This window comes from Pomacea canaliculata, linkage group LG9 (genome assembly GCF_003073045.1).
Source record: "Pomacea canaliculata isolate SZHN2017 linkage group LG9, ASM307304v1, whole genome shotgun sequence".
Taxonomy (NCBI): domain Eukaryota; kingdom Metazoa; phylum Mollusca; class Gastropoda; order Architaenioglossa; family Ampullariidae; genus Pomacea; species Pomacea canaliculata.
The window spans coordinates 25,863,656-25,887,178 of NC_037598.1; the positions used below are offsets into that span (position 1 = coordinate 25,863,656).

Consider the following 23,523-nt stretch of genomic DNA (forward strand, 5'->3'; position numbering starts at 1 on the left):
CACTAACTGCGATGTCCCACACTACCATACAGTATAATAGTCGAGCACTGCGCGGAATTTCACAACTTGTGCCTTTTAACAGTCACACAAAAGTGGCATAGTAGGGAGAGTAGGGGTGGCATAGTAAATTTTTTTTTACATTGAATTTATAGTCGGGACCGAGCAAAAGTGGCATAATACCGAGAGTGGCATAGTAGAGGGGTGGCATAGTAGGGAGATTTGACTGTAGTTGTAGTAATAGTGTGTGTGTGTGTTGAGACAGTATGTATGCCTGTATGTATGTTTGCGCACGTGCCTAGTTTCTACACACGATTGACGTGTGTTTATTATTGTCACATCTTGATGAGCCAGTGCAGCTCTGTGTTTGATGACATCGCCATGTTGCTCAGTCCTCACATGTACCCGACACACTTCACTGGATGTCTGTACATGTACCCGACACACTTCACTGGATGTGCGTACATGTACCCGACACACTTCACTGGATGTCCCTACATGTACCCGACACACTTCACTGGGTGTCCGCGGCGAATGGAGAATCGCTGTCTGCACAGCTTCCAACAAACACCCGGACTGTCAGTCACGTGTTTCCTCTTGTTGGCCTCATCAACAGGTGGGAGGGGGACTCAATGAGTCTCAACATCGCTCCCCAGGGTTCTTGCACGGGCAACCTGCACTACGTCCACGCTTGTCAATGACATCCGGGTTTTTTCCATCTGTGTGGTGCTGGACACCTGTGGTCCTGAGAGTTCGTGATGTCCGTCTGAGCACCGACTGGCACGACCTTTGACCTGACTACTCCAGCATCATATTAATTAACAAGAAATGACAGGGGCTACCCACTGTCGCGGCAGACATGAGAGGGTGTGCACCCTGGTGTAGTGTCCGCCATCTTACAGTCAGATGTGTCCGGGCCCCGACAGCAAAGTCTGTCTTTAGAACTAACGCCTCGGTGTTTGAGTTTAGCCTTATGACACTCAGCAACTCAACGGTTTATTAGTCAGTTTATTCGTTCTGTCTGCTTCCTCCAGCCACCAAATCTAGGATCAAAGAGAAACTGTATTTACCTTGTGCGTCCCCCTAATGAGTGCTCTTCACACTTGCAGTAGTTAGGACGAGTGTAATGCTCTAATGAGCTTTGCGAGGAGCGGGGATGTCCGCAGGACTTGAGTACAGAGTAGAGGCGTGAGTAGTGAGTAGTGTACACTGGCACTAGTCTCACCACACACTTGCCGAGCTCCAGTCACAGTAAGTCTGTTTGTTTTCACGGGCTCGCTACTGTGCAAGCTTGTGTTTTTTACTGATTTGCTTTACTTTCTCCAGATTGAGACAGAAATCCTCTCGGAGTTTGGTTGCCGCTGAAACCTCTGTTGACAGATGATGGGTCGGCAAGTAGTTGATGATGTCGTTGTCGTCCGTCGTCGTCATTCTGTCACTCAGTTGCCATGAGGACTGATCCGAATGTCTTCTCCTACATTTTATTTTTCTCTGTGTCGATCCTTCGCTCGCTTGTTCCTTCACATGTGAACGTACTTCCTGGCTGTGGGCTGTGTGCGCAGTGGTTACAGCGCTAGCGTCCGACCTGAGAGCGCGCTGGTTCAAAGCCCGGTGAGCGCAGCAAACTTCCCCCAGTCCACCCAGGTGGCGGGAACGGGTACCTGACTCCTTGCAGAATTGGGGAAGGCGAGGCAGGGAGGGGGAGGAGGTGGACAGCACCCTCACGTAAGGTAACCCCCAGAAATGTGGGGACTCGAACACCTCCCACACACTCTCCCAACCACCTGGAAAGGTTATGTGGCGACCTTTACCTTTGTACACGAAATGTTTTCTACCCGATGTCGTCAGTTGTCAATACCTAATCTCATGACTAAAAGTTTTACAAAATAAAACTGATGATTAATGTACTCATTGAGTAGACGCCTTGCATCAGCAAGATGGAAGTTGAAATGCCAGTGTCACGTGACGGCATGATGAACAGATAGACAGGAATGGAAAGATAGACTAGACAAAGATACACAGACAGGTATACAAACAGACAAATAACAAATCACGAGTAGGCAGGCGGGTGGTCGGATGAACGCACTGACAAACAGACGGATAGGCAGATAATTAGACAGAAGAGTAAACATATTAGACAAAGACGACGACAAAGACAAGTTTTCTCTGTGCAGACCTCTGACCTGAACATGGCAGCTGTGACGTCAGTCCTTGTGCAGGTGGCGGAAGTGTGTCATGGTGTCGGACTCAACTGACCGTCGACAGTAAATTGTTGTGTTGGACATGTGACAACTCAGTCTACTGTGTTCACTACCCAGCTCACCATGTGAACACTTTGCTGTGAACACTTTGCTACTTTGTGTCGGGTTCACGCACTTTGTCAGACATCCGACACGCCTTTGATTCCCTAATCGCCTCGTTAGACCTCAGACACGCCTTCGACATGTGTTGATGATGTGACAGGCACGTGACACGCCTTTGGGCATTGTGTGTTGTTGTGTTGTTGTGTTGTTTGACATCTGACACACAGTATGTTTATCTAACTATACGTGGTCACATGCCAGTGATTGTTTGTACACACCTCACACCTTGTGACATGTTGTAGTACGGACACATACACGTCGTCATCAAAGACCTCGTCACTTCAAGCTTTGGACAAGAATCGTGGGAAAGAATTCTGTAAGTTCGTTTCTTTCATTTTATTCCTTTATTTATTCCTTTATTTATTTATTCCTTTTTTTATTTGTTTATTTGAGCGTCTTTTCATTACTGTTATTTTTCTTCTTATTTTCTCTTGTTCGCCTTTTCAGTTTAGTATTACTTTTATTTTTCTTTTGGCTTTTGAGAGAAAATAAACAGATCACTTTCTTTCTCTTGCTTTTTAGGCCTTTGTTTTCTTCTTTACAGCTTCTTTTGTTCCATTTTGAACTGCTTCGATGGCCGTGTTGCTACAACTCCTTAGCGGCGTCCTTGCATGTACAATCAAAACATCATCAATAAACAATCCAGCTGTAAAGTCGTCTGTACAAATCTCTAACAATAAAAATATCCTTTCTAACAACACCATCAAGAGAAATTGTCATAAAAGTCAATAATATAGAAATAATGTATAAAAAATATTCATTTATTCGTTGTTTCGTTTTTGTTTTTATTTTTAGTTTGTAGAAATTAGGGTTTCCCCACTCACTCAACAGCCACATAACATAAACATCAAACAGCAGTAAACACAACAACCTCTCTATTCTGACAGTAAGCTAGTGATACTTACAGATCTTCTCGCAGTAGTTCAGAAACATCGTTACATGTCTTATTTCCACATTTTAGTATTTCTTTTATCCTCCTCTTTCTGTGGAAACCTATTGACATCTGCATTTCACATCTTTTGTGATCATGGATTGTTCTCCAGGGAGGAAGTGAAAATGAATGAGGTTGGATCACTTTCTTCAGTTTGATTACTTCGGTGATGAAATAACGGTCGGCCTCATCATGGCCGCCAGCAAATGTCTCAGTGAGTACAGCTCAGTCGCCATTCTCGCCTCCATGTCTCTACCATTCTTCCCGAAGCAAACAACCACACAGACGACACGGAGACAGAGAGAGAGTGAGAAAGACACACAATTAAACAGGACAGAGAGAGTAAAATAGAGAGACACACAAATACTGATATCGACCTATACCTAGCTACCTAGACATGCCTATACCTAGCTACCTGAGTATCAGGGAGAAAAGCTTTGACAGAACAAAACCCTGCTGGACTGTCTCCTCTCTCTCCTAGTGCGTCATCAGTAGCAGACGAGCCTCAGTACAACGGTCAGTGTTATCTTCCGTTCAGTTTAATTTGGAAAAAAACAGATTCAAAATAATACATCTGACAGGATCCTTTGGACAGGTGTGCTTTAATGTGTTCTGACAAAAACAGATCAGCGGCGATTTCTTTGTACGTGACCTTTGACCCAGGTGACGTCATGACCAGCAGAGAACAGCACTCGATGCGGCATTCTTATCACACCTACATGTTGACACACCTGTCTAAATGTGCATGAAAGAGCTGGAAGTCTGCAAATGACTGACGACAACGACGACGACGACGACAACGACGACGACGACGATGATGATGATGATGATGATGATGATGATGATGTCCAATGCTGCAGACCTGCCGCTGAACACGGTGCTGGAGGCGTTCGGCGACTTCTTCCTGAAGCACTGCCTGCAGAACGGCTACGACAACATGCTGCGCACCCTGGGGCGCGACATGAAGTCCTTCATCCAGAACCTCGACTCCCTGCACGCGCTGCTGACCCTCACCTACGACAAACTGGTGGCGCCCTCTTTCAGGTCAGAACACCTTTATCGCCATCATCATCTCTTTCCCCTTCCCTCTCGGAGGACACAACACATGTCTGTCGTCCTCGCCAGCTTCACCTTCAGGCCCCCCCCCATGACACTTCAACTACTGCGTCTTTCTTTTAACCTACACTTCTTTATTCTTTCTCTCCTTCACCCTCCTCTTTTTTGTTCCTTTCTTCTTTCTTTTTGCCTTCCTTTGTACTTCTTTGCTGTCTTTTTTTTATTTCTTGTTTCTCATTTGTAGCGTCTAATCTCTTCACTTTTATTGTTTAGTTTTTCCTCCTGATTTCCTGTTTTCCAAGGCAACGCTCAGCCGAGGTTAATCAATAAGCATTTGATTGGTTTATGGCTGTGTGCAATGAAATACGGGTAGCTGGCCGGGTGGGCAGCATGGAGACATGCTTGGGTGGAAGTAGGGAGGAGCTGCCACTGCCAAGTTAAACCCACACAACGACCAACTCGTTGACATCATGAAATACGAGGCCACATAATGAGATACAATCCATCCAATCACATTTTTTCCACTTTTCAATTCTGTTTTTCTCGCGGATTTAATGAAGCAAAAGTGGCTTTTGGTGTTTGAGAGCGTTAGGACGAGTGGAGGATCATTACTCGGGCTTCAGACCTTTGTAACTTAAGTACAGTCAGATGTTTGCATTATTCTTTGTGCATTTGGCAAACCTCGGCATTCTTCTCACTAATGTGTGGTGCGTGTGGCCGGCAGATTATGCATGCATGAGAGGCGAGCACGTGAGTGTTTGTCACGACTGGCAGGTCTGCTTGACAGTTTGCTCAATGGCTCCTGGTCCCTCGCCCTGAGCTCGTGTCCACCTAATGGACTCACTGGCTCTTGTCCTCCACTCACGCCGACTGTTTGTGTGGCCTCCCGCTCCCAGGCCCTCCATTGCCCTCCGTCTGTCTTCACCTGGAGTCAGATAAACTTGACCTTCCTGTCAGAGGCAACCACTACCTACCTGTCCTACCTATTCTACTTTTCTGATTTTTCTGATTAATAAACAGTTCCTTAAGTAATTGAAAACTTTATTGTTGATTGTTGATGCCATCTGTTTTATTCTGAGACAGATGTCTGTCCAACCCTGACGGCACTCTGACACTTCATTACTACAGCTGTCGCCACGGTCTGTCCGACATCGTCAAGGGTAAGTCGACATCGAAACACAAACAAGGTAGGCAGGTAGACACACGAACAGACAAGATAGGCAGACAGACAGACACACAAACAGAGAAGGTAGGCAGGTAGACAGACAGACAAGGTAGGCAGGTAGACATATAGACAGGCGGGGCAGACAGAAAAAAAGTCATGCAGACAGACAGTCATCACACGTGACAGTGTGAACACTGAGTTCCGTTTCCGCTACTCTGTTGCCGTTAAGCACGATGACCAACAACTGACAACAAATCCCAGGAAAATGTCCTTTATTCTGTTTGCTGACTTTAAAGAAAGAACCAGAAGCAACAAGTTAACTTTACTCTGTAGACTTTCCACACATCCGTTAAGTGAGAAACTAGAAGGTAGTGTGGAATGCCAATCAAGCAACTGACCAGACCAGAAAATGAATTCATTTGATGTATGTATATATATGTATATAAAATATATATAATATACTTTGCAAGTTCGCAATGATTTTGATTTCGTCGTGTCCTTTGACCTTATTTGCGGCAGCTCTTGTCATGATCTTACATATCTCAGAAACAGGGTGGTGCTACCCGATATTTGCTGATGTCAAAAGGTAGAAGTAGATGCACGTGTCCTAGCCTCATATCCAGACCTAAACACCTGCTGTTGAGTTGTTTATTCGCAGTGTCTCAAAACTAACAGGTGGAGTGCAAATTTTCAAGATAATAAATTTGTGGACTAATGAAACTCTGCCGAGTTTCAAGCCTGGCTAGTGTCAGATGGTGTCAGCAACTGTTTAGAGAGGCTGAGGACTTCATAAGTAATTATATTAATTTGGCAAAAGCTTGGAATTCCACGGTTCTTGTCTGAAAAACTGTTTACTTTAAAACTAACAAGAAAAAATCCTGCTTTGATCCAGAATGTAAAGAAAGCCAAAAAGTTTTCCGTAGAAGCTTAAAAACTTTCCATAAACCCATTAAAATTAACACAGATAGAAGTGAGTGTTTAGAGAAAAGAAAGGAATATAAATGTCTGTTACAAATTAAAATTACAGAATCATAACACATCAATGATTTCAAAAGACACCATTCATGACCTTAAAGAGTTCTAGAAGATTATTCAATCATCACTGAAGAAACCTCCAAGACCTAACTTAATTTCTCTACAGGAGTGGTATGGACACTTGCACAATGTTTACAATTCATTCCCTGACTGACCTGTGAACATACACCGACACCTGATCCAGAAACCAGACTGGAGACAGACCTGACAGCCAACTGACCTGACCCAATTCTTGAATAAGTAACTAACCCACATACTGACGACAGCATCACGAATGTCCAGTAGCTAGCGAAGAGTTTACACTGGCAACAGCATCGCTAAGCCTCGGGACCAAAGTCTTGTAAGGGGATTACACAGATGTCCACGTCAGCACATTCCACCTGATCTTACTGAGACTTTGAATTACTTGTTGCACTAACGGGAAATTCTCAGACTCATGGGTAGAAACACTGATGTCGACACGTCATGAAGACTGATCACTGTTGAGTATATCTTGACACACACACACATACACACACATACACACACACATACACATACACACACATACACATACACATACACACACACATCACATACACATGTACACATACACACACACACATACACACATACACACATACACACATACACACATACACACATACACACATACACATACACACACACATACACACACACACACACATACACACACATACACATACATACACACACACACATACACACACATATACACACACATACACACACACATACACATACACACACATACACACACATACACACACACACATATATATTAAACAGCAGACATAGGCTGTGTGTATGTGTGTGTCAGGTGTGTCAGGTGTGTCAGGTGTGTCGGGTTCAGGTGTGTCAGGTGTGTCAGGTGTGCCTCCACACCAAGTCGTGTGCTTACCTGTGGCAGGTGTTCTGCGAGCTGTGGGTAGCGAGATCTTCAACCAGAGCGTGCGCCTGGAGCTGGTGTCCACGGAGCAGAACGACCTCGGCGGTGGGCGGAGCCAGGAGCACAGCGTCTTCATCGTCCATTTCCTGGACGACACGGGTCGCCGAGAAGCAACAGGTGGCGCCACTGTTGTCTCACATGCGGAACGGAGAGTCTCTCAGGTAGGAGCGATGTTAATGTCAGGTAAACGTGTTCCTCCTGTGTGCTTGGCAGTTGGTCTCTCTTACTGTCCATCCATCACTCCAGATCACTCTTTCCTGTTTTATTCCAAGATGGCTGGAACTTGGTGCCATCTGCAGACTGTAACAAAATAAACAAAATTATATTTGTGACGTAGTCAAGACTTCATCAAAGATGAGGAGAAAAAGTTTTGATAATAAAGAACTTTGTGTTGTAAAGAAATGATTCAAAATTGGACAAAAATATTCTTTTGTGTGAAATTGAGACTTGTCATGTCCACTGTGTGAGTGTCTCTGTCTCTGTCACCCACTGTGTCATGTCCACTGTGTGAGTGTCTCTGTCTCTGTCACCCATTGTGTCGTGTCCACTGTGTGAGTATCTCTGTCTCTGTCACCCATTGTGTCATGTCCACTGTGTGAGTGTCTTTGTCTCTGTCACCCATTGTGTCACGTCCTTTCTCTCTCTCTCTGTCGCAGCTCGGACACAAACCTCGAGAAAAGATGTCGCTCTCTGGAGACCTTTTCTGTGAAATGTTCCCGTACCACGTGACCTTCGACGAGAATCTCATCATCCTGCAATGCGGCGACATTCTCGAGAGCATGCTGGGTGTTCCTCTCGATAAGTCGCCCCTGATGTCGGACGCCTTCCGGGTCATATATCCACGCATGTCCTTGACCTTAGCCAACATCAGGCACTTCATCAACTCCATATTCGTTCTCGCTGTCCTCCCCAAAGACGGCAAGGGGACGTCCTTGAGCATGAAAGGTAAGGAGAGGTCAAGACTGGACAGGTTGTTTTGGTTGTTATATTATTTGTGTATGATGCAAAGTAACATTGAATAAATACGGATACGTTATGAACAGGATAATCCCAAAGTAAAAGTGATTGTGATTCAGTTGTGAAGTCAGTAAACACGACAAGTGATACTGTCTTGGCGTCCTGCGGCAGTCAGGACTTTGAGGAAACTGCGGGCACGATGAGCCCTCGTGACAGTCCCCGGTGATGTGCCCTTGACGCTGGCAATGGAGTTATCTCCCTGCCACTGATCTCAACCGAAAAAGTCTTTGTAATTGACGAATTGTAAATTAAACAAAACCTGAACGATCTGTTTTAGGGGGGAAAAAATCAGTAATATATTCTCATCACTTTTCACCTTCTCTAAAATGAATGATTTTGTAGTCAGCAGGTCATCGTGTGACGACCCTCGTGACTTGAAGGTATTTTACAGTGAACCTGTATCTTCTGTGCCACAGTATATTGTCGGTACATTTGTTTATAGTGTTGGTGAAGTTGTGTCTTCTGCTCATTACCGAGCAGCATTCTCCATATTTGTTTTACTCTTCCTATTATTGTTTCAGAATATGTTATGAAGGGTAAGTTCAACTACTGACAGACTCACCAGACTGGTGAAGTCCATCGCTTTGTCCTGCTTCCCGCGGCTCTCGACTAACCCTCGCTTAATATTCGCCGCTTTAGCTTCCACCCTCCCGTCTTCCCGTCTCCTCCATCCCCCGTCCCCCCATCTGTCTCCTCCTGATTCTGAGTCGTGTAGTCCACCTTGTGTCTGACGTTTGATCTTGTAGCCTATTCCCTCTTTTGCCTCCCCTAATATGATGGATGTTATTCCCCTGCAAACCTTTTTACCCGAGAAAATGAAAGCCTCCCTAGAGCTCCACACCTCACGGGAGGTAACGGTTCTTACCACACGTGCGTCTCGCACTTTGAACCATTTGTGTTCGAACCCATCATCGAGGGTTCTGTTAACAAGTTTATTTGCTCCAAAGGAAGTTTTTTCTTCATTTGAAGGACATTTGGATTTTGCTTACAGCTTTTGTATACAGACTGGAGATCGCGGCGCCCACAAATCCTTTCGCCGGGAATGCCGGGAAAGGCCACGACGGTTAAGATAATTTATTTGTAACAACAACGCCCTCCACTGTGTTGTCTCTAACGATGTTGTCTGGAGACCTTGCTTTGTGTCGGTAACAGTCGGTCTGCTTGAGCTGAAGTCGCCATCTTGTGCTTCACCTCCTGTCGTCTGGCTGTGCGTGACGTCATATGCCTCCCGCACATCTTGTGCATGACGTCATTAAGTGTAAAGGTGTTTTATTGCGTATGACGACATTAGATCGTGTTGTGTCTGACGTAATGTTCTATATTAGGTAACAAATGCTATATATAGATATAGATAGATAGATCCTCCAGCAACTCTCGCCTTTGTAGTTCCTCAGCGTTTGGGGTTCTTTCACCGCGACATTAATTTCACGTTGTGTGATCTGGTGAAAATGTTGGACATGCCAGAATAGTTGTGTGTGTGTGTGTGTGTGTGTGTGTGTGTGTGTGTGTGTGTGTGTGTGTGTGTGTGTGTGTGTGTGTGTGTGTGTGTGTGTGTGTGTGTGTGTGTGTGTGTGTGTGTGTGTGTGTGTGTGTGTGTGTGTGTGTGTGTGTGTGTGTGTGTGTGTGTGTGTGTGTGTTGTGTGTGTGTTAAGAGGATTAAGTTGATAACGCATGAGTTCTTGTGTATGAGACAGTAAACGTGTTCATTGTGGATCATCTGTTTCCCACTCTCATCAATCAGCATTACAATTTGACACGTGAACAGAAAAACACATTTTACACATGTCACACATGCAAAGACACATAATCATTCTGTAATCGGGCTGTTACAAACCTTGAGAGCAGGGTTAGGGTTAGATGATGTTACAAACCTTGAGAGTAAGAAACGTCACTGTCACAAACCCTGACTGTAAAAATTCCTGACAATAAGAAAAGGATGATAAAGAATAAGTCTTACCTGTTCCTATCTTCTTTTACTTTACATCTTTATACACTTTTGCACCAAGCTGCTGCTTTGGGGGTTCATTCGCTTGACATAAACATGTAGATATGAGCCTGAGTTAAATGTCAATATGAGCTTGAAGTGCACATCAAGTGGTGGCTTTGTGTCTCTTGGCCTCGCTTTTAAGTGCAGCTTGTCTACTCTACAATTTCTATTGCTTATTGCAAAACGACAGTAACAAGCTGTGTTTTAAACAGATTTGATGCTGCTTTCAAGTGTTTATATATCTTGAACATATCTTTCATTTGCTTAAAAAGGCATCGGTTAAGTTAGTTTTCCTTTTATGACAGGGGGGTACACCCAACGACTAACACAAAAAGGACAGGAAGTGTTCAAGATGACAGTGGGGAAAATATTATTATTATCATTATTATCATCATCATCATCATCATCATCATCATCATCAACTTTTTTATATTAGAGATTGATTTCATGAGAAATACCTGGTTCTTAACACTGACAATAAGAAAAGAAAGCCATAGTTCGTAAAGAAGAATATCTATTGTTTCTTGTCAGATTTAACCTCCCTTGAGGAGTAAGTATTTTTATTTGCGAGTATTTTTATTTGTTGGGGTCTGTTTGTAACAGGCTGTAGTTTTTGCATTGTCAGAATATTATTTTAAACAGCTTACTGGTTCATGAGTTCCAATAGTGCTCAGGCCCATCATACTTGAAGCAACAATTAGAAGATGGGTGGCATTAATCTCTGAATTATCTCATGTACGAGAACTGATGGTGAGAGCTTTCTGATTGCACCCTAAAGTAACATTCTTAGATTAAAGTAGGTGTGCTCTTGGTTACGGTGTTATTTAAAGTTTTAATTATCTATTTGAACACTTCACCCTTACACAGTGTGAAGTTTCTCAAAGACTTCTATTTTCGTGTTTGTAACGCTCCTCCCTGCTTGCCATTCCATTGCCTAGCAACGCCAGGTAACAACCTCTGTATGTGTTTCTTCATGTTTGTACTGTTAACCCTGACCTTGACCCCTCTCACAGCTTTGTGGTGTCGTGTGGAGAAAAGAATGAAAATATGTCATTAAAGGTGTGTGGGGGGGAGGAGAGGAGCTGTCCTTGCATAATTAAATATATATCTTGGTGCCTAATTAGATACTCAGTTAAATGATATTTTATATTTTAAGTGCCCTACACTTCCTGCCTCTCGCAGTCCTTGCCAAGTCTTTCACAAGGAACTGTACGTCCTCGGCTTTGTGTCCGCACTCAGGTTTGGACATCACTGAAGCGTGTCCTGATGTTTTCAAATGTTGAAGATGTCAGTGAGACTAGCTTCGCCAGTTTGCAGTCCTTTTGTAGTCCAGTGGCAGTCCAGCTACGGTCCACTGGTGCCTGTTGACGCTTTGTTGATTGTTAATCATGTTTACAGTGCCCCAGGGTTTTCCAACAATGTTTTCATCTCTCTGTCGCCTGCCTCTTCATTTTTCAACTGGAGACTATCAGCAAAGTTGAAATATCAAATTTTTAAAACATCACAAACAATAGCAAATAAATAATGCATTCTTAATTTTGATGAAGTTCTGTATCTAATATTGATTGTGTAGCTCAGGTTCTAAACATTAATCCTTTCTAGTTTTTTGTGGTCGTGATACCGAGTTATTCCTCCCGACGAACAGGCGCATCTGTATCTTCTGCCGGTAATGATCTCGGCAATGTTAGTCTAAGAACAATTTTCTAGAATATATTTTTTGACAGCTCACACTGCTGCTAACTGCAAGGTGAAGTTGATTGATGTAGGGGTCGTAATGACCGCCCTTGTTCTCCCCCTGCTCCCCCTTGACACCTGCCCACCGCGCGTGGCTGACAGTCTGACGTCATGGCACAGGTCAGATGATGTGGCTGGAGGACCTCAACCGCATGATGTACATCGGCTCGCCGTTAATTACGTCACTGAAGGAGATGAAAGAAATGGACTTGTGTATGGCCGACATTCCGCTCTTTGATGTCACAAGGGAGATAATCCTTCTCTACGAGCAAAGGGCAGCAGAAATCGGAATCACGTGAGCTTCGGCGGTTTTTTTTTTTTTGTTTGTTTGTTTGTTTGTTTGTTTGTTTGTTTGGGTTTTTTGTTTTGTTTTGTTTTTTTGGGGTTTTTTTTGTTTTTTTTGTGTGTGTGGTTTTTTTTCATTAGGAGAATTGCTTGTTTGTGGGTTCTGGTTTTGTATGAATATAGAAATATATTGATAACCGCCATGTGTTACGGACAGCGAGCAATAAATGTTGGTTACATATGTCTGTGTCACAAATGGGAGATAAGCTGATCTGTTCTAGTAAACAAATCTCTGAGCCTTCTTGTCTGCCTGCTGCACTAGGCGCACTCTGGACCTGACGACTGCGGAGCTGAAGCGGACGTCGAAGGCGCTGGAGCAGGAGAGACGCAAGACGGAGCAGCTGCTGCATCAGATGCTGCCACCCAAGGTGGCCGGCAAACTCAAGAACGGCGAGAAGGTGGACGCTGGTGAGACGCGCTTATCGTCCCTTGAAGTCCCTGGCAGCTGCTCCTCTGTTGCTTGCTTGTTTGCTGTTTTGATTGTTGTAGCTGTAGACGACGTGGTCGTCTATTTTCTACTGTATACTTACCGCTCGTGTGCGACCGACGTGCCTTAAGATTATCAGTCAGCATGTAACATCGCTGGGGATGGGAGAGGATGGAGATAGTGTACCTGTCCGTCTGCCCTTGCAAAATGCCCCCCGGTGTCAGTGCTATCTACTTGTTGGTGTTGTTTATTGTCAGTGGTGTTTACTATTAGTTCTATCTACTTGTTGGTGTTGTTTATTGTCAGTGGTGTTTACTGTTAGTGCTATCTACTTGTTGGTGTTTGTCGACTGTCAGCGTTATCGCAAGGGATGGGATGAATTATGGACGGTCCTAAGCCTGTTGTCTAAAGTATCGATGCCTGTTGTAATTTATTTGACTCGATCCGTTGTTCACGTGATCATCGCCATCTTGTTTGTGACGTCAGAGACCTTTCAGCGCGCCACCATCATGTTCAGCGATGTGGTCACCTTCACCAACATCGCTGCCGCCTGTCCGCCGGAGAAGATCGTCAATATGCTCAACGACATGTACCTGCGCTTTGACAACGCCACCACCAGGTGGGACGTGTACAAGGTGAGTCACCTGGCTGCTGACAGGCTTTTCCACATCCGCAGGTGTAACACGTCTGCCAGCGACAGCCTCGTCTTGAAGTGAGAGAGAAAATTCTTGTTGTCCTTTAAGTCTTCTTTCTCTTCTTTATATCGCAAAATGACTGCCTGTGGTCTGCTCGTCGCTAATCCCTGTAACCTATTTAATCTAATCTTTCCTTACATCACAGAAATTTTAACTCCATCAGAAGCATATTACGCGGTAACAGGGGAGACTATTGATCAATCGTCGCTTAATCCAATATTTTGTTGTCTCCCTTGAGCAACTGGTTTTGATGCTTGATACAGTGACGACATTATTGTTTGTTTAACGTGATCGGTCTAGCATTGATGATGATGATGACGACGATTGATTGATTGATTGATGATGATGATGATGCAGGTAGAGACGATTGGTGACGCCTACATGGTGGTGAGCGGAGTGCCTGAGCGCACCAAGGACCACGCTCAAAGAGTGGCTCGCTTCGCCATTGACATCGTGGGTGAGGCCGCTCAGGTGACGTCACCAGCCACCGGCAAGCCGCTGCAGGTCTGTTGACGGTTGTCATTCTCAGTGTTACAAGATCAACCCGTCTTATGCGTTCTCTACCACACCCCTCTATTTCTTTCTCATTTTTATAAATAGAATCAAGAATTAGCATTCTTTTCCTCTCTTCTCACTCCCTCACTCATAACAAATCAAAACACATGTCCTGCCTCAGAACTATAAACGCAATAAGAATTTCCTTCAAACTTTTCTCAATCTTCTGCTACGACACTCTCAGGCACTTACATGATTCTATGACGACACTCGCCACTTCCACCCCAAAGCTGTCTGCTGACAATGTAAGTTGTTTTCAGATCCGGGTGGGCATCCACACAGGGCCCGTGATGGCGGGTGTGGTGGGGGTCAAGATGCCACGCTACTGTCTGTTTGGCGACACCGTCAACACCGCTTCCCGCATGGAGAGTCACGGCATACCCGGCCGAATCCACCTCAGTCCCGCCACCTTCCGGTGAGTGGTCACGTGTGTCTAGGTCTGGTCACGTTGTTCCCAACACACATTTCACATAATACTCAATACTATGAAATCTCTTGGCACTCAAAACTTCCGAACTCACACTGAATTGTTCATATAACAGGGAATTCTTAATTAAATGAGCCCTTCGTAGAGAAAGTGGGTACGGTTGTAGTGGCTACGTGTTTAATGAACATTTAGAGTACTAGCCATATTCTGTGGACAGTACGGCAAACATAAGTATGACTATTTGTTTGCGTGTGCGTGTGCGTTTCCAGGTCCTTGAAGAACATTGGCTTTACGTTTAAGCGTCGAGGTGAAGTCGACATTAAGGGCAAAGGTCGCATGGTGACCCATTTCCTCATTAGCGACGGCGAACGCGATGTTCTGGAGCCCAGTGATTCCTTCACTGGCCACCCGGTTCTGACAGACAGCGACCTGATCCTCGACGACACGGGCGACCTGTACCCGGACGACGACGTGGAGGAGGGCGACCACAAGCACCCGCGCGAGAGCGGTGACGGCAGCGAGATTCAGCTGGACGAGGCGGCCAAGCAGTCCACCCACTTGAACGGAAGTGGCTCGGGGCTGCATGAAAGCGCGGAGAACGCTGGGAACGGAAGTCAGGTGCGCATGGTGAAGCCGGACTACTCATTTCTCGCTGACTCCACAGACCTGCTGACGATGAGAGCGGAAACGGGTGCCCAGCTTTGTGAAGTCACGCAACCACCCGAAGTTTCGGATCACCCACAAAGCAGGAGCAGCAGGACCTGCCTTCTTCTCTGATGTCTTTGTGCAAAACTGGAGACAACAGGCGTGTGTCCAGCTTCGTTGTTATGTAACTGTACTAGGAAACGTTCAGCGCTTTGTGACTGGTTCTTTAGCGATGTGAAACTTCCGGTTCGGTTGTAACCCAACCTTCAGCACAAGTCTACTGTAAGCGTCCTGGGAGAGGTACACGAATATGTTGCTGGGTAGCCAAGAATGTAATTATCACCGTGCGAAATATCACATGCTGTAGACAACAGACAAATATAGAAAATACGTGTGAAAATATGTATCTTCATTAACTGAGTTCTGACGGATTCGTTTTCTCATCATAATATTTACTCATGCAGATTACAATAATTTCAAATTATGCAACTATGAACTGTGTGTGCGAACTCTAGCCTGATCAAAGCACATAAGAATTATGCCCTTCTCCAGACCGGCTATCGATGTCTTCTCTGATGGGTACAGCGTACAACAGAAAAATAATTATTACTTTAATTTCTTCTTGTAGTTTCCTTGACAACTGTTTTTCGTATGAAGAATTCACTCTTCTAGTGAGACAAAAAGACAAAAGACAAAAAGCTATTCGTGAGAATAGGCTAAGAGGTGTCCGGAGAATATATGTGTATACACAGAGTATATATGTGCATATATACATATCTAGAGAGAGTTCTTTTACGCGATACGATCATGTATGTGTCATCCCTCACACATCCTTTTTCTATGTCTGAGTGTGAATTCGTTGTTATTGTCTGTTAATTAATATAAGAAGGTGGATGATGAATGAATGGCTTGAGCTTGGAGCTACTGGAGCTCGCACACCAGGCACAACAGCACCTTTACCTCCAGTTGACTTCACCCTTGAGGGGATATATAACCCTTACAGTTGTTGTTGTTGTTGTTGTTGTTGTTGTTGTTGTTGTTGTTGTTGTTGTTGTTGTTGTTGTTGTTGTTGTTGTTGTTGTAGGCTTGAAAGAGTCATCAACTATCAGATTCATATATGTAGCCCTCCAAACATATCAATCTTTACTTTTATTATATACTGCCTGTATGTTTTCACTTTACGGATGTGTTGATATGAAACTGTTCCAAACCTTTATACTTTGTGTATAAGTTCTCTGTCCATTACCGTAACTATCATATCAACTAAAGGGACAAATTATTAACTATATCTTTTATTTTTGCCAGTACAGACTACCAGTCTGTCGCAAAATATTTGTGAGGCATTTCTACATCCAAAAAAAAAAATTTAACTTTTCATGTTTTCCAAAATATATTATTTGTGCAACATAAAATGAATACTTATAGCATAAAGAGCCACTAGTATTTCTACATTAAATAAAATTTTCACAATGAAATGCTGATCAATTCCTCTGGTAACATAATTGTTAGATGATCTTTATTCTTGCCGTCTCCTTTACCACCGCTCTCAAGAATGGTATCCTGGTCTTTTTTTAAGTTTTCTGGAAGGCTCGACAAGTAAGCTTGTCTCCTGTTTTAGATTGTATAGGCCCCATACCTCCATCGTTTTTCTTTTATTATTGTTATAATTATAAGTAAAATTGTTTTATTCAGGGGAAACCACCTCTGAGTTTTCCATTCTTTCATTAGTGTAGGTTACTCCCCTTATACCACTCGGAATTAGTTTAGCTGACTGGTGGGTGAAGGTGCATAATTATTACTGGCAAGGTTAAAAAGTTACTTTAAAAATAGAATAAATAAAAGGACAAATAGAATTCACATTCTACTTTTTCAGATGAAAGCACTACCAATTTTCTACGCACTCCCTTCAATGGCTGTGAATTACACCTAAAAAAGTCCGTTCGACTTTGTATTTTAAAGAAAGTGCTACTCCAAAGTGAGACTGACCAAAAAAAAAAAAAAGGAGAACTTGCGGACTACCCGCGGTAGCCTGTGCGTCAAAGAAGTCCAATTCACCTGTATCCCGAGTTTAAATCTAAATCAAAAATTTTCTCTGCAATAGCGACAAGGGCTTTCCCGCTACACAAGGCCCCTCGCTCCACAACGAACGAACAAAAGTTCATTAAAATCAAGTCTCTGGAACATCGTAGTCTTTTACACGTTTTGAATGCTACAGATGCTGGAACCAGCAGACTAGACCAAATCTCACTCGCTCAAACACACACACACACACTTATTCACACATACTCGCTTACTTCACACACGGTTACTCCCGCGCTCCCTAACATTTAATTTTTACGCGCTCTTTCACACAGCATAAAATAACCTGTCAAGGGGCTTCCCTAATGTGTTTTAGCCAGTTTATAATTTATAATTTACAGTTTCCCAACATTAACAATAATACCAATAATATTTGTTTAAAAGCGTTATAAATGCTCAACGGGCAAAAGCTATCACCCTTCCTATTAACACTAAGAGTGATCACACATAAACCGACACAACGATGTATTATGAAGGCAATATGTAACCGCCCGGATACTGCATCAAGTCCGTTCACGTGAAGTAATGACCAGTTCAGTGTTCATATCTGACGAAGCATTGAACAAGCAGAATATATTAATATTTTCAATCGGTACTTTCAAACATTGCGATGGCAGGCACTTCACAGTGAGACCAAAGACCAGATTATAATTATGCGAAATGGTGGCTACAGATTATAGCATGGTGCGAAATGACTTGTTTGATGGAGAATGATGAAACCTCTTCTCGCAGTCTGTAGAAACGATATGGAAGGAATGGTACAGTGGGAGTGAGCCTCGGTGTGGCCGGCCTCCCCAACTGTCTGCTAAGACACGGGTCTGACGCGAAATACATCAAGAATTTTACAACTCACTTTGGATGCATATAGTTATTTCTGATGATAGTTATTTGAGACGATGTACTGTCTTAAATAGAAATAAGGGTATACGACAAGGAACTAAGGTTGGTAAAATTACTTACTAATATTTCATATTGATTCTTGTTAAAACCTAACACATATTTTAGATGTTTGCCATGCCGAATTCACAAAAGTCAATGACATATTCTGAATATGCTCGCATGCATTCTTTCTGTCTGCCTCTGTGTTTGTGTGTTGTACACACCTAGTGAGAGAATACAGGGGCACACACAGGTAGACCACACGACCGTACACTAGATGCTCGCAAGCTTAATACAAACAAAGCCAGCGCCACACCACACACACATTATTTTCACAAATGATTATGCAGCACTTCACTCCTGCCTGCCCGCTTGTCTGTCGGTCTGTCTTCCTCTGTATACCTGTCTGCCAGTCCCGTGTAGACCCGCCACCTCGTATCTACGTGACGTCACAGCGATAACAACGCCGATGTCAGGAGAATGTTTGGTCGAGGCGTGACGCGAGAATCAAGTTTAGAAACTAGACGATGGAATTCACCGGAACATCATCTTCTGTGTCAACAAAATATCTGAGAAAGTCGCTTGGCCTTGCATGCACAAGTCTGGAAGGAAAAAGTAACTCTCAGTACATGTTTATTCATTTTTCTTGTCCCCTTTGATGGTTTTAAAGATCGTGTTGCTGTTTCTCTTTTTAGGACTTAGCTGCAAGGGAGGCGACTGCGAAGTGAAAAAGGCACGAAAGGGGGAGATAATCGCTGGAACGTGCATTGCAGTATTTTCCCCTTGGCTGCTGATCTGTTTAACCACAAACACGCGCGCACGGCAAAACGTCTTCACGGGAAGTTCATTACGTGCTTTACGTGACAGTCCATTAAGATGTCGTCTTTACTTTCTGGCGACAGTAAACGATCTTCTGATCTTGCGATAGATGATTTAGAAATAAAATGGCTCTTGACTTGAAAGTCACTTACTTTCATTCTGGCCAAAGCATCTTTCATCTCTGATTTTTATTTTTGGCTCACTTCGAAATCTACAGACATTTTTAAAACTTATTTCTCTGGTCCTTACTTCTTGGCGAGCGTCTTTCTTGCTTTCGCTGCTTGACCTAATTCCACCTTCCTGATTTCTCCTTCTATGCTCCACTGGGGGTGATTAGGAACAAGAAGATTTCTTCCTTTCAGTTTTTTTTTTTTTTTTTTTTTTTTGTTTGTTTGGTTTTTTGTTTTTTTTTTTGGTTGTTTTTTCCTCTCACCATATTTGTCTCTTTTTTATTTTTCTTCGTTCATTCTTTCTTTGCTTATCCATTTCACCAATCCTTATTCTCAGTTTTTCTACTTGCTGTCTGCAGTGTCCTTCCTCTTGAAAGAGTCAAAAGAACAATCGATAGTTGGATTCACTCATTAGTTTATGTTACTCTTACTTCACCACACCTCATTTTGTTCTCGTTACTCCTTGTTCGTCATTGTCATTGTCATTGTCATTATCTGGAGACCACCCATCATATTTGAAGATCCGGGATACTTGCTCATTAGCATGTGGCTAACGGTACAAGCTGGGGTTATTATCCTTTTATACAAGCTGGAGTAATTTAGCCTTTACAGCCTAAAGAGTCATTTGTCTGGACCCTTACCAAATTATTGTAAGAAGTGCAGGCTAGTTGAACCAACAGCAAGGATTGTGTTCGCCGTCGTTTCCAGTGCCATACCCTAGTGGGTAGTCTTCCTGGACCCCTATAGTAAGCTAACTCTGTTTCTATGGATCCCCGCCTTCACTTCTCTCAAAGCTCAATAATGATCTCATATGGGTCATCTAATGCCCTCTCTACATGTCTGTCTAGTGCTCGTGTCCTCTCTAAATGTCTCTTCAGTGTCCTAGCAGTGATCCCTCCACGTCATACAGCTACAAGGACCCTGTGTACAAGTCTCACCAAAGCCCGATGGTGATCTCATTGTGTCTCTCAAGTCACGTGTAGTAGTCGTCTACTGCACAGAACAGCATGGCGCAAGAAACTGCCAGCCTGATGGCCATCAACTCCACCCACTCACCCCAACAAATGCGTCTGCTTTCTCCAAAATAGAGGTCGAGATGGCGAATGGCTGCACCAGACGGTGTGTCGCACCTTCCCACTTTGCCGCCTGGTGACAGCTGCTCACCGCCGCCCAATTCTGTGAGGCGCGCGAGGCTGTTGGACATGTCTGGCGGCCAGACCAGACCTGCCGGTCCTCCACTTCTCACCACCGACGGGCAGAGAGCAGCAGGCCTGACCACAGACTCGTCCCTCTCACCAGGGCAGGTGTGCTCGGCGCCTCGCATGCGCGAGACGAGTGTGTCTTGGATGCTACCTGTGGCCAAGACAGACACGTTGAGCCACACGACGAGGGCGACGCCGGCCAGCCAGCATGGTGAGTGCAGTAACTGTCTCCTCCTTCTCTGATATTCTGGCTTTAAACAGTGTTTAGACACGGAAACTGAGCATACTTCTTTCTTCGAAATGAATTTATAAGAAACTTTTTTCTATTTTTTAATTCGCCCTCTGTCTACCTGCTTAGTTCTTGTTTTTCTTTCAGATTGTTTTCTTTCTTTCTTTTTTATTTATTCATTTTCCTGTCCTGTTTTTCTTTCCATTTTTCACATAACTGCATCTTTCACTTGTTTGTCTTTTATGTGTGTGTGTGTATATATATTGTTATTGTGTTATTTGCACGTTTTGTCGATTTCCGCTTCAATACTATTGTCCCTGTGGTGCTTTATCTTCTGTTATTGATCTCCAGCTCTTTACGAATGGGTGAACTATTTCTTTTCTATGCGCTATGAATGCTTAAAGGGAAAAGCAAGTCCAGTGGTGAGATGAGTGTCTATGCTCGATGCTGACCTCAGTTATGTCCAGGCAAACCTTCCGGGCAGCAAAACGATCGTTTATTGAAATGCGGCTCAAGCAGGCGGCCATGTTTGTGTTCTCCATTCACGACTCTGAACTGTCGTCCGCAAGAGTTGTCACTCTTGAGTTGATGTCGTCATCTCGCAGTCGTTGTAGATGTTGCAGATCATGCAGTGATGAAAAGTTAAACCACGGATGTGTTTGGTGGACTGCTGTCTGTCTGCCGAGACCAACGCTTAGCCTCTTGCGAAGTTCGCCGCTGTTAGTCTCGGCGAGCCTGAACAATGAATGTGACTACACCGGAAGCTTTATATACACCAGCCTCGTTTTAGAAGCTTATTGGACAAAATCATCTGCAAGCAGTCCAGTAAATACAAGTTAGTGGTTAAACGGACTGCAGACTAATGATATGAGCGAGGACAGTGTTACAGACAGCAATAGAGTTTCTGTAGCTACTGTAAGCTTCTAGAAGACAATCGTCGTGCAACTTTGTCAGACGACGATCTTAGTGTGTGACACGTTGAAACATGTACACAGCAGTCCCTGCCTGTCAGGCCAATGATCCTGCTTTTCTAAGGGATACAAAACCCAGACAAGTCTGTGTGCATGTCTCGTCAGCTGCTCCTAACCCTCGACTGCCAGCCTCCGGGCTTCTGCCAGACCACATCGAGGTCACGTGTATCCCAGCATCGCTCGACACTTTTCTTGCCAAGTGGTTCGCCACAGAACTGCTGACACTACTCATCATCGCTCGACACATTTTTGTCCAATGGCTCCACCTACCTCACGGACTGCAGCCTGGGTTTCTTTCCCTAAAGAGTCCCTAAACATGGCGGCCTTCGTGACTCGTCCTGAATCTTGTTTTTAGTGTAGAAAAACGATCGTTTTTGAACCCGACAATTTGCTCGGACCTGACTGAGAAAATCAGAACATATCACAGAAGCCCAGCTTACCCTCCGACTTTCTGTTCCCTTTAATTCTATCATGTTAGGTTTGTTGTTTCCGGCACTGTGACGAGCTGAACCTCCGGTGTTTTGTGTTTTGTGTTGTGTTGGTAGCAAAAGCCTCCCGCTCGCTGGCTGCCACGTGTGTCCACGACTTTAGAAAAAACATCAAACGTGGTTGTACTAGACAAAATGCTTCTTGATCCACTAAACCTTCGGTAAATCTCTTCGCCATTGTGGTGGATACTGTCACCTGTACTGTCAGTTTACTGTCACCTTTGCTCTTTTTATTCATCCTCTTATTTCCTTCGTGCCAAAACGCATGTGTGCGATGTGAATATGTGTATTATGTGCTTTACCTGTATACCTGCGTGAGAGGAAGGGGCGCATGATCGTCTGTCGTCAGTCTGTCAGTCACTCTGTCGGTCAGTCTCTCAGTCAGTTTGTCAGTCAGTCTCTCAGTCAGTCAGTCAGTTTGTCAGTCTGTTTCTCAGTAGGTTTGTCAGTTTGTGGTTGGTTCTCTAGAAGAGTTTCTTTCTGAGACATTTTCCTCTGTCTTTTTTAAAGAAGTTCTCTAACCGACTGAACGGCTCTTTTCACAAATCCATGATCCACAACAATTTCTATTGGAGGTCTTTTTGTGAATTAATGACACACATTCGATCGATGAGGTCTTTTGATGATCTTGATACATGTGTTTTCACATTGATCACATTCTCGCCTGCTCCACCTCTCTTGGCCTCTCTCTCTCTCTGTTATATGTCTGTGTGTTATGTCTGTGTGTTATGTCTGTGTGTTATGCCTGTGTGTTATGTCTGTGTGTTATGTCTGTGTTATATGTTTGTGTGTTGTATGTCTGTGTTATATGTCTGTGTGTTATGTCTGTGTGTTATATGTCTGTGTGTTATGTCTGTCTGTTATGCCTGTGTGTTATGTCTGTGTGTTATGTCTGTGTGTTATGTCTGTGTGTTATGTCTGTGTGTTATGTCTGTGTGTTATGTCTGTGTGTTATGCCTGTGTGTTATGTCTGTGTGTTATGTCTGTGTGTTATGTCTGTGTGTTATGTCTGTGTGTTATGTCTGTGTGTTATGTCTGTGTGTTATGTCTGTGTGTTATGTCTGTGTGTATATCCAATAATATTAGTATAGCCTAGTTTATTGTGCTTGTGCTGTCGTTCATTGTTTGACTAAATTAAATGTCCTGTACTATTTATTTAGCAACTGTTTGTGTTGTGCATTTTTTGTGCATGTTGATTTTCTTTTTCTTTTTCTATATTAGTTGTTGAAAACTCATTACTTGTTCGTTATTGCTATGTCAAGATAGAAATAATCTGAAAACGGTTTTAACTTTGCTGCTAGAAAGGCCCTGCTCTTACACATCCAGTGTCTTAAAAA

At 43.7% G+C, this 23,523-nt stretch overlaps 2 protein-coding genes across 3 annotated transcripts in view; both read left to right on the plus strand.

Annotated features, from left to right (window-relative positions):
* The window catches only part of LOC112572798 (guanylate cyclase soluble subunit beta-2-like), a 30,371-nt gene extending 12,729 nt beyond the window's left edge, over positions 1-17,642 (plus strand). Inside the window, exons 3-15 of one of the 2 annotated variants that reach the window (XM_025252686.1) lie at positions 2,603-2,676; positions 3,404-3,505; positions 4,152-4,335; positions 5,431-5,507; positions 7,479-7,678; positions 8,174-8,462; positions 9,056-9,070; positions 12,376-12,550; positions 12,863-13,008; positions 13,514-13,662; positions 14,080-14,226; positions 14,538-14,692; positions 14,974-17,642. In XM_025252686.1, the coding sequence (XP_025108471.1) occupies positions 3,421-3,505; positions 4,152-4,335; positions 5,431-5,507; positions 7,479-7,678; positions 8,174-8,462; positions 9,056-9,070; positions 12,376-12,550; positions 12,863-13,008; positions 13,514-13,662; positions 14,080-14,226; positions 14,538-14,692; positions 14,974-15,481 (2,130 nt within the window). In that variant the 5' untranslated portion in view covers positions 2,603-2,676; positions 3,404-3,420 and the 3' untranslated portion in view covers positions 15,482-17,642. The remainder of the gene's footprint in view (positions 1-2,602; positions 2,677-3,403; positions 3,506-4,151; positions 4,336-5,430; positions 5,508-7,478; positions 7,679-8,173; positions 8,463-9,055; positions 9,071-12,375; positions 12,551-12,862; positions 13,009-13,513; positions 13,663-14,079; positions 14,227-14,537; positions 14,693-14,973) is intronic. The other variant, XM_025252687.1, reaches the window with a different exon arrangement.
* A 1,445-nt stretch (positions 17,643-19,087) lies between these two features.
* LOC112572998 (guanylate cyclase soluble subunit beta-2-like) overlaps positions 19,088-23,523 on the plus strand; it is a 38,081-nt gene continuing 33,645 nt past the window's right edge. The window contains exon 1 of the mRNA XM_025253030.1: positions 19,088-20,709. Coding sequence (XP_025108815.1) covers positions 20,707-20,709 — 3 coding nt within the window. The 5' untranslated portion in view covers positions 19,088-20,706. The remainder of the gene's footprint in view (positions 20,710-23,523) is intronic.